The sequence below is a fragment of the Callorhinus ursinus genome, unplaced genomic scaffold (genome assembly GCF_003265705.2).
Source record: "Callorhinus ursinus isolate GAN/ISIS: 27379988/994484 unplaced genomic scaffold, GSC_fseal_2.0 scaffold12, whole genome shotgun sequence".
In the NCBI taxonomy this organism is placed as follows: domain Eukaryota; kingdom Metazoa; phylum Chordata; class Mammalia; order Carnivora; family Otariidae; genus Callorhinus; species Callorhinus ursinus.
This window is the reverse complement of record NW_027397074.1, coordinates 77,399,662-77,410,521: the sequence shown is the minus strand read 5'-3', so window position 1 is coordinate 77,410,521 and position 10,860 is coordinate 77,399,662. Positions and strand designations below refer to the sequence as shown.

The following is a 10,860-nucleotide window of genomic DNA, read 5'->3' as shown; positions in this document are numbered from 1 at the left end:
CACCCCCCACCCCGCGTCGTCGGGAGCCGTCGGGGCGGCCCGGCTCGGTCGCCAGGGGGACGGGCGGCTCGGCCGGCTTCGCCAACGCGCGGGCGGAGAGCTACTGGGGTCTGGCGGGCGCGCGATTTCCAAACGCTCGGGGCTTCAGCGCGAGCTGCGCACGGCCCGGGCGTCTCCGCCCCCGTCCACTAGGCGAAGGCTCTTCGAGAGCCGCGAGGCGCTGCCCCGAAGGACGTGCCGGCTTCTCTTTCAAGCGCGGGAGACCCACTCTCGGGGTCCCCACATCACCCCCTCCCTCCCCCCGCCCCCCGCCCCGGCTGCCGACGGAGCGGAGGAGCGGGCCCCGGAGCCCGGCGGCGGGGCCCGGCGGCCGCGCACAGCTGAGGGCCCTGAGGCCGGAAGGCGCCGAGCCCCCTCAGCTGCGGGCCGGTGGGCGTGGTGAGGCGGCACGGGTTCCGTTTTCTCGGGCCCCGGGGCGCTTTCGCTTTCGCTTCCAGCTGGCGTCTGCACCCCGCGGGAGCCGCCCGCCCAGCCCGCGTCGGCCGCCGCCGGCGTCCGGTCCGCCGCGCTCCGACAGGCAGTACGCCCCCGCCGCCGCGGCCATGGCCCAGGCCGTCGTCCTCGGCGAGGTGACCCAGGTGCTGTGCGCGGCCGGGGGCGCCTTGGAGCTGGAGGAGCTGCGGCGCCGCTTGCTGGAGGGCGTCGGCGCCGACGCGCTGGAGCGGCTGCTGCGGGAGCGCGGCCGCTTCGCGGTGGCGACGCGGGCGGGCGCGGGCGGCGTGGTGGCCGCCAAGCGCGTCGTGCTGGCCGTCTCGGCGCTGCGCCTGTGCCGCGTGCACCAGAGCTCCAAGGCCGGCTGCGTGGGGCTGTGCGCGCAGCTGCACCTCTGCAAGTTCTTGGTCTACGGGGCCTGCAAGTTCATGAGGGCCGGGTAAGCGCCGCTCCAGGAGCCCGACGGCGGGCCCGGGACGAGGGGCCCTGCCCTCCCAGCCCGCTTTGGGCCCCCCCTTAAAGTGTGGGGACAACAGTAGGGGGCCGTTCCCCGGCCTCTCCGCCTTAGTTCTCGTCAGCGAACGTTTATTGAGCACCTACTGAATACCGGGCGCTGTGTGAGGGACTCGGGGTTTACGGTGCCCCTCCCCCCCCCCCCCCCCGCAGCCTCAGAGGGTGACTTGGAGCGCGGTAGCGGGTGGGACGCCCCGGGGTGTGGCGGGGGTGGGGGGCTCTCCAGAGGAAAGTTGGCCGCGGCTGGCTTCCGGCGCTCCACGAGGCCCCGCTCTCCAGAGCGAAGTCTGAGGGCCACACAGCCGGGGGCTTTCTCCGCCCGGCAGCCAAGGAATCTTAAAACCTGTCTCCACTCTTGCTCACTTGCTTACAAGCTGGCGGTGGCTTCTGTAGCATTTGGAAGAAAACGCGTGCTCCTGTTCAGAAGCTAGTCCATTTATGTAGAAGAATTGGCTCCTTTTTTCTTGACTTCCCCCCCCCCCCCTCCCCCCCTTTCTTTTTTTTTTTTTTTTTTTTTTTTTTTCCCCCCCCCCCCCCCCGGCTTAACACAGTAGATGTTGCTTCTTGCTCACGTCGGGTCCACTAGTCGGCATGAGGTCGGGGTCTTGATCCACGCAGTCCTTCAGGGGCCCAGGTTGGCTGACCTAGACTCGGCCTCCTCAGGCCGCGGCTCTTGCGGCCATTCTGGGTGTCAGGTTACAGGGAGCGGGTGGAGGTGGGCGGTAGAGGGTTGGGAGGTTTTTATGGGCCGGGTCTGGACGTGGTAGGTATCTTTCCACACATCCCCTGGACCACGAGATGTCTCATGACCCCCCCTCATGCCTAGATGCAAGGGGGTGGGAGTGGGAAATGTGCCCCCCCCCCCGGAGGCAGCTGCTGAGAAATAGCTTGATTAGAATATTCCAAGGCCCAGCTAAGGCTTAGGAGGGAGGGATGTGTTTGTGAGAAATTTGAGAGACAGGAAGTTGGTGTGAGTGCGGTGACAGGATGGGAGAGAGGTGATGGCTGTTTTCTTACTGTTGACTGAGAGATGACGCATACTTTTTTTTTTTTCTTCTTCTTCTTATCGACCGAAGGATGATTTCTTCCTTTTCTTTCTTACTGGCTGAGAGAGCAGAAGTGTGCCCAGGGACAGCTAGCCAAGTCTGCAGCCGGGGAGCACGGCCAGGGTCCCAGGCGCTGGTTTGGGAGTTAGTGGTTGGTGTAGTGGGCCAACGCTGCAGCCCCAGGAGCAGGCCGGATTTGAGGTGGAGGCTGAGGGTGGAACCTCGGGGAAACTGGGCCCTCAGGAGCTGGTGCAGAAGTGTCACCTCAGGGGAGAATGAGGAGCAGCATCTGGAGAAGAGTGTGGACATGATAAGTGGATAGTTGGATTGAATGATGGGGATAACTGATGGATCTTGTTAATGTCAGTATTTGGTAAAATAAAGACAGCAGCCCTGTTCTCCAGCCAGTTCCCAAAATTTGGGGTTGGGTCGTATTTGTCTTGGAAATCTGGAAGTCTGATACCTGCTGGCCTACATGATTCTGAGCTTTCCTTTTCATTCTTCTCGGTTCCATTTTCCTTCTGGTTCACCTAGGATGGTTTCTTGAACCTTCCTTCCCTGACTGCTTTTGGGTCACAGAAGGGAGAGTGGGTGTGGTTGGCTGCCGTTTCAATGCTTTCCCTATTACTCTGCTTGTCTTCCTGAACCACAGGGTCAGCTGTTCCAGAAACAGATCATGGCTCCTGTTTTTGCTCATTGGTGACAGCTGGGAAGGGTTCCAAGCCCCTGACTTCTGTCCTGTGCTTAGGGGCAGTGAGCATGGTGGTTAAGAGCACAACGCCAAGACCAGCCTACCTTGTTTCAACCCTGGCTCTGCTCCTTACTAGCTCCATGATCTTGGGCAAGCAACTTTATATCCAAGCCTCAGTTCCCTCATCTGCAAAATGAGGATAATATCTAACTCACCTCATGGGCTTGTTGAGAACTGTATGACTTATAAAACCTTCAGGTAATCCCTTGTTTGTGATAAATGCTCAACAAGTTTTAGCAGCTGTTGTCACCATCCTCGTCATTGTAATCTTGGTGACACCAAGTTTGCCTAGAATGGTTTTCTTTTCTCTCCTTGCTTGGTTCCTCAACCTAAATATTTGGCCCAGGCTTGACACCTTCCAGGCACTGTCCCTTGATTGCTTCTCCACTTCTCTCAGGCTCAGGAGGTCCCCCTTCTGTCTGCACTGATATATTCTGAGCACGGCTGACCTTGCACTTGCCTAGCCATTTTAGAATCCTCTCCGTATCTGTCACTTCCATTAGAGTGGAAAAGGGGAAGAGTCCACATGACTCCACGGTTGTTGGGCTGTGCAGTGGAAGAGGGAAGTTGTCTTTTACTGACATGGGGGAGCCTATGGAAGGTGCTGGCTTGGGGGGGTCAACCAGGGGTTCGGCTTTCTTTTGCAATGCTTATAATAGGCATGACCTTTGAGGTTTGGCAGTGTCTGAGTAAAGCAAATGATATTTGCCTAACTCTTCCGGGTCCTGGTGACCTGGGTGATCATTTAAGACTTTGGATCATCAGGGCCTGGTGCCAGTGCCTGACTCACAGTGAATGTTCAACAGGGGCTTGTTAATGGAAAGAATAGAGGAGGGAAGCAGAGAAAAGGGCTGGGCCTCAAGGCACGAGTGAGTGTACACATACCTTTAACCATAGGTGTCCACACTCATTCATTCAGCCATTGTTTAAGTGTCTGCTAAGTGCCCACTGACTGGCATGCTGTGACTCTTGTTTGGGGAATGGCCCTGTCATTCTTACCAGACTCTGATAAGAGGTGCTGTCCTGGTCCCTAGAACTCGAAAGGTACTATCTCTTCCTTTGTTTTCTCATTGTATAAACATGCTGATTTTTCTCTGGTGCTGCTAAGCAATGTCAGGAACTGTTCTGAAAAATTAAAGACTGATTTTACGAGTTGTATGAGTTTGTTCAGGCAGCCATAGCAAAGTACCACAGACTGGGGGTGTAAATAGAAACTTCTCACAATTCTCAAGGCTGGAGGTCTAAGATCAAGGCAGGATTAATTTCTTTCTGAGGCCTCTCTCCTTGGCTTGCATATGGTATCTTCTTCCTGTGTCCTTACATGTGTGAATCTGTGATTTTATTTCATCTTCTTAGGAAAACTTCAGTCAGATTGGATTAGGTCCTCCACCCCAACAACCTCTTTTTAACTTGATTTTTTTAACTTTTTAAAAGATTTTTATTTATTTGAGAGAGAGTACAAGCAGAGGGGAAGGGCGGAGGAAAGGGAGAAGCAGACTCCCCGCTGAGCAGGGAGCTTGACTTGGGGCTCGGCCCCAGGACCCTGAGATAATGACCTAAGCCGAAGTCAGACACTTAGCCAACTGAGCCACCCGGGCACCCCATTGATTACCTCTTTATAAACTATCTCCAAATACAGTCACTGGGGGGTTAGAACTTCAACATAAGAATTTTGGGGAGGCGCAGTTGAACTGTGACACCAGCTCTGCTTCTTTGCAGGAAGAACTGTAGAAACAGTCACAGCTTGACGACAGATCACAACCTGAGTGTGCTGAGAACTCACGGTGTTGACCACCTCAGCTACAATGAGCTCTGCCAGCTTTTGTTTCAGAATGACCCCTGGCTTTTGCCAGAGGTGAGTTCCAGGAGGGGGTGTGTATGTGTGTAAGTGATGGGGGAGAAGCCAGGAGGTTGGAAGATAGGAAATAATTACGGCAGAAGAGAAGCCAAGGACCCCATAGTGACCACTGGGATCTGCTTGGGGGAGACCTAGATTGCATTCGTGGCTCTGCTGATTTTTATACCTGTGACCGTGGGCCAAACTTGGCCTGTCTAGAAGCCGCCTTTCCTTCTATTGCATTTGGGCTGGCACCTCTGTTGCTGGGCTTCTTTGAGGTTGGGGGAGTCTGGCCGGTGGCTGCAGCAGGATATTCCTTACATAGGGATGAGGGGATGAGAGAGACTCCAGCTGGCTCCTCCTCATCTAGCAGGACTTGGAACCACGTGTTATTGCCAGACCCAGGGGGTCTGTCTGTGAGGAAACTTTTAAGAGATGCTGACAGGCAGATGATGCTCTCTCTACTGAGTCAGTTGCACCCAGGGAATTTTGAACTTTTGTTGATGTGGATTCTCGTAATGCATTTCAGATGTTACCCAAATCTCGCTGCAATGACTATGTACTAGTTTGGGTCCTCTGAGAAGCAGACACCAAGATGGGATCAAAGTGCAAGAGATTAAGTGGAGAGGGAGCAGAAGGTGGGGACTCTGGGCAGTGATGTGGCAGGATTGGGGAAAGGAAGAGGCCTGGGTAGGAAGAGAGCCTGACTCTAGCACAATTCAAGAGAGCTTCTGCCTGGCCAGCAGGAAGTTCTGAGCTAAAGTAGCTCCTCGTTGCCTGGCAGCAGCCTATGGGAGCATGGTCTCTGTGTGAACAAGGTGGTGGCTCCCGAGGGCAGCGGCAGATCTGAGTGGTGTGTCCTGTGGCCATCACAGGTTTGTGGGATGCTCTGGCACTGTTTCTGGGGTAAGGCTACAGAGATTAGATTGACCTGTTTTAATGAAGACGCTTCCATATTATTCAATTAAAACCACCCATTTGAGAAAGGTGCTACATGGCTTAGTGATTGGCACATAATAGGTATTAACTTTTTCCTTTTGCCTTTTGAAAATTAGTATTGATTTAATTCAGCTAACCTTTTATTGACTATCCACTGTGGGTTAGGTACTGGTGTAAAGGAGAGAAAAGACCCTGTACTGCCCTTCCAGGAGGCGCATTTACTGGGTGAGACAGACAAATCAACATGTGATTGCAAGGTGCTGTTGTAGATGCTGCGGTAGAAGTCAGCACTCTGGTCTCTGGGGCACAGTTGGGGCGCCTGGGAAGGCGTCCTGGGTAGATGGTGCGTGCTCTGAATGCTGAAGGATGCATGAAGGATGAAGGTCTGGGAAGGGGGCACAGAGAGGATGGAACTGGCATGGTCAGGGAACAGCATGTAGGACAGCACAACTTGGATTTAGGATGGGAGAGGGAAGGAGGAGAAATGGGTGAGTGGAGACTCATCCATGCAGCCTTCAGTATCATGGGGAGGAGTTGGGGCGGGGGGTTGTGTTTGGAGAGTGGGCATTAATGTTTTGGAGAGATTATCTTGTCAGTATGAAAAATGAATCAGAAAGTGACCAGTCTGGAGTGTGTAGCCTCTTGTGTACTTGGGTGTGCAGGTTGCTTGAGAACACAGTGCCAGCAACTGGGAGTTGTGACCATAAATTCGGACCCAGTGCAGCTTTCCTGCCAGGCCTTCTGCTCTCAGGCTAGTCACCTCATCAGATGAGCAGTCGGGGGCTACTGCTATGAATGGAGCACCTGCTATGTTCCAAGACATTTGTATTAGCCACTTTGTGCATTTCCCATCTAATCCTCATGATAGCCCAGTGATGTAGGTGGCATTATTCCCATTTCAGGGATTAAAAAGCTGTAACTCAGAGCTAGTGAATGGCCTGCCTCAGGTCAGGCATCTTGTAAGTGGCAAAATCAACGTTAGGGCCTTTTCCCTTGGGGCTTCCATCCCCAGAGTGGAGTTCCTACTGATTTAAGTCTGGGTTCTGCAGCCCTCTGCTGCATTTCTACCTCTTATTCAGTGTAATGCCTGTGAATTGCATAGGTAGGCCCTTGGTGGTCTCTGGCCTGTTGTCATCTCCAGGAGTTTGGAATGTAGAGAAGGAGCAGTTGGTTGAAGTTCAAGTCCCAGCTTTACCAACAGACCAATTCAGCAGACATTGTACATGCCAAATGTAGATAGCTGTGTGACCTAGGGTAAGCCGGTGAACTTCTCTGAATTTCTGTTTGCTCCTGAGAAATGAAAGGACTGTATTTGGCCTTCTCTAAGACGCTTTAAACACTCAGAGCCTCTTGGACCCTGAATTTCAGAAAAAAGAAGATGGTGAGATGAGGCCTGGCTTAGAGAGTGTTGGTGAGTCAATGGGGGAAGGTTGTAGGTGGAGTATGAGGGTTGTTAGCATGCTGCTATATGAGTTACATTGAAATGTCTCCTTTGAAGGGAACAACTCTGATCAGTTGGAAGTTCTTTGGATTTTCCCAGTGGAAGGGCTTGTTCTGTACATTCTGCTGTCTACCCAGTTCCCATTTTATCCAAGGGCATACATTAGTGGCCGTCCATCTAGAGTGGGGGATGTTCTCATAGCTCTGTGACTTGGGAGGATGACAGAATCACAGCTTTGGCTAGGTCTTTAGAGGAACCTCTTGTGACCGTGCGCTGGTCAGGAGGGAGGGTGGTGTCCTGTGAGGCCTTCCTAAGCTGGTGTTTTCTCCTTTTCTGTCAACAGATCTGCCTTCATTATAACAAAGGAGATGGACCCTACGGCTCTTGTTCCTTTCAAAAGCAGTGTATCAAACTCCATATTTGCCAGTATTTTTTACAGGGCGAATGCAAGTTTGGCACTAGCTGTAAGAGATCACATGATATCTCTAATGCTGAGAATCTGGAAAAACTGGAGAAGTTGGGCATGAGCTCAGATCTGGTGAGCAGGCTGCCTTCCATTTATAGAAATGCTCATGACATCAAGAATAAGAACTCCACCCCCAGCAGAGGGCACCCTTCTACCCCGGGCCCACAGGGGACTTCTGGTAAGGCTCTGGACTGGGGCGCTTGGATTCCACATTAATGGAATGTGTGACCTTGGGCAAGTCTGTGCTGCTTTTAGTAAAGCGCAGTTGGTCATTCCTTCCCAGCTAGTGGGTGTTATGAAGATGACTTGAAATCATAGCCATGAACAAGCAAGATATTCTAGACAAATGCCAATTCATGTTGACTGTGAATGAATTCCTGACAGGTCTGATCTGCAGTGAATGAAGGCTATTTTAATTTCAGCTCTCTTGACATGAATAAAGGGAATTTTTTAGTCCCTGTATTTGCTTAGTTCACTACTCCTCTCCAGCACCTAGACAGTGCCTGGCCCACAGTGGGCACTCAGGCATTTGTTGAATGATCAAGAGTCTAGAATCTTTTTTTTTTTTCTTTCTTTTTTTTAAGGAATATCAGGTTTAGTGACAGGCAAATGGGGAAATTTTGAGCAGAGATTGCTTATTAAATAAGCATTTCTTTACCTATTATGTGGGAAATTAATAATGTAGTCCATTGGAGAAGTTATGACACATTGGGGTCCTTTGAATTTCACAGTATCAGCTGTTGGCTGGCCATTCTGCTTATCCATTCTTTCGGTTAACAAATTTGTGTGCTTGCCACGTGCTAGCCACCGGCCTGGGCCCTGGTTATACATTGAAGACTGGGACACAGGGCTTCCCCCGGCCCCCCTCCCCGAATGTACAATCAAACGATTTGTTGGCTGTAGGATTTTAATAGACCTTTAATAGGGGTTATTTAGGATTTTTATTAGACCACTTCCTAAAATATCAGGTGAGTGCTAGGACTACCAGCAAACAAACTTAACACTCTAATCTTACCTGATTATTATATTTAAAAATTGTCCTTGCCATATGTGTTTTTTTCTTTACATTTTCTTCAGTTATTTTGGGTTAATTTCTTTCAATAGCGGGAAGCTTGAGGTAGACAGGTTTTGCTTTAAATATATCTTTAAGAGTGTCAATTGGATTATGGCCTTAGAAAGGGAGGGAAAACTACCTGTACTTGGGGAGCAAGGGCAGTGACCTCAAAGGCTCCAAAGGTGTGGGTTTTGGGTCCAACCCTGTGGGTGTCTTGAGGGGCCTATAAAAACAAAAAGGAAAATGAATAACAAAATAACAGGTGATACTGAATACTGAAGGTGTACAAATGAGTTTTATGTGCTTGTATGGTGGGGGGGGCGGTGGTAAATGTAATTGTTAGGTAAAGTCTCATTAGAGCACTACTAGGAGAGATAAATTTTGAAATCACCTCCATGCCTGTTTTATATTAAAATTGTTATAATTAACGTAAAGTTATTTCAGCAGGTTTCATTTTAAGATTAGGAGCATAGCCAGAGCTGAGAAAAAAGGGTCCCTCCACAGCATCCCGGATTTGGAAAGCAGCCGTGTGGTATTGGGCTCCCCGGCTCCTCCCTAAAAAGCAGAGGGTCCACTTACATGTCTGAGGGTAATTTCATCCTGAACATCATAGGATTTTGTAGGATTGCCTTGCCCACTTTTGTCTTCTGCAGAGAAATGAATTCTCTTTTCTCTCCTTTGTATCTTGAACTACGCTGACTCCACATCAGAAGCTTTGATGGATGCTGATACGTCTTTGTGGTGTTTCTTTGTAGAAAGAAGAGATAGTTCAGGTTCTGTGTCCCCAAACACAGCTAACCAAGAGGAGAGTGATCAGATCTGCTTGTACCACATCCGGAAAAGTTGTAGCTTTCAAGGTAAGTCAGAGGAAGCCCCTTCATCGACTTGCAGGCAGGACAGCTGCTTCTCATTTCAAGAGTTCTGCCCTAAGGCCACCCTTCAAAGTCTTCTCCCCCGTTCTGAGAGGGGTAGGGCCTTCTTAATTGTGAGCTGGGGTGGCATTTCTGCCAAACCAGTTCTGAAGCAATTTTGTTGGGGAGTTGAGGATGGTAAGAATTTAATTTCTGGAAATTAGACTATAGGTGAGTTTTTGGGAACATACCTGATTCATGCAGCGAGGATCAAGTGTTGACCCTCGATCACTTTGCATGAGGTCACAGACCTGCATGGATGCCCAGTCTAGTGGGAACAAATATAAATGTCCCTCCTAAAGGGTAGTTGTAGACTTAGAAATGCCTCAGAAACCCGGAAGGCCCTCCCCGAGGAGGAGATGCCCCTGTGTGCTCTTGGGGAACAAGAACTTAAGTTGGGAGTTTCTCTCCATGTTCCCTCTTTTATCAGAAGTAGCAATTCTTGTGTGTACATGTGTGTCTGTATTTTCACCAGACCTTTGTTTTCTTCTTCTTGCTGTCCTGGGCTTTGACTGAAGAAAGCTTCCTTCTCAAATTTGGTGACTCTTAAAAAAACAACCACCAAACTTCTTGTTTCGTTTTCAGTCTTTAAAAGCCACCCAAGCAATTCAGGACTACTTTCACTATGTAAAAGAGTCCAGTAATACAGAGTAAAGTCTGAAGTCCTCCTTCAGCCTTTCCCAAAGGTAAACATGTGCTGTGTGGTCATGATGCTTGTTTTGCATATTTTTCAACAGATGGGTACATGTGATAGGTACTCCTTAACATACTTCCTTTACTTAACATTGTGTCTTGGGGATTTTTTTTCCACCTTAGTATGTGTAAGTCCACCTTATTTTTAAAAACTGTAGTATCCAGTTAGAGTGATATTCCACTGAGCATCTGAGTACGCATGTGTATTTCCATACCTCGGTTCCTGGAAGCTGGAATGCTATCTCAAGCATATATGTGTGTCATATATACATGTATGTTTTTTTTTTTTTTTAAAGAATTTATTTGACAGGGAGAGATCACAAGTAGGCAGACAGGCAGGCAGAGGGAGAGGGAGAAGCAGGCTCCCTGCTGAGCATGGAGCCCGATGTAGGGCTCCATCCCAGGATGCTGGGATCATGACTTGAGCCGAAGGCAGAAGCTTAACCGACAGAGCCACCCAAGTGCCCCTACATGTATGTTTTTAAAATCAACATTATTGAGCTATAATTTACACAAAGTAAAATTTTATTTTTTTATTTTTATTTATTTATTTTTTATTTTTTTAAAGATTTTATTTATTTATTTGAGAGAGAGAGAGAGAATGAGAGATAGAAAGCACGAGAGGGAAGAGGGTCAGAGGGAGAAGCAGGCTCCCCGCTGAGCAGGAAGCCCGATGTGGGACTCGATCCCGGGACTCCAGGATCATGACCTGAGCCG

At 50.0% G+C, this 10,860-nt stretch overlaps 1 protein-coding gene across 1 annotated transcript in view; it reads left to right on the top strand.

Annotated features, from left to right (window-relative positions):
* The first annotated feature begins 530 nt into the window (after nucleotides 1-530).
* The window catches only part of PARP12 (poly(ADP-ribose) polymerase family member 12), a 38,728-nt gene continuing 28,398 nt past the window's right edge, over nucleotides 531-10,860 (top strand). The window contains exons 1-4 of the mRNA XM_025854786.2: nucleotides 531-931; nucleotides 4,522-4,657; nucleotides 7,363-7,663; nucleotides 9,295-9,396. Of these exons, the coding sequence (XP_025710571.1) occupies nucleotides 603-931; nucleotides 4,522-4,657; nucleotides 7,363-7,663; nucleotides 9,295-9,396 (868 nt within the window). The 5' untranslated portion in view covers nucleotides 531-602. The remainder of the gene's footprint in view (nucleotides 932-4,521; nucleotides 4,658-7,362; nucleotides 7,664-9,294; nucleotides 9,397-10,860) is intronic.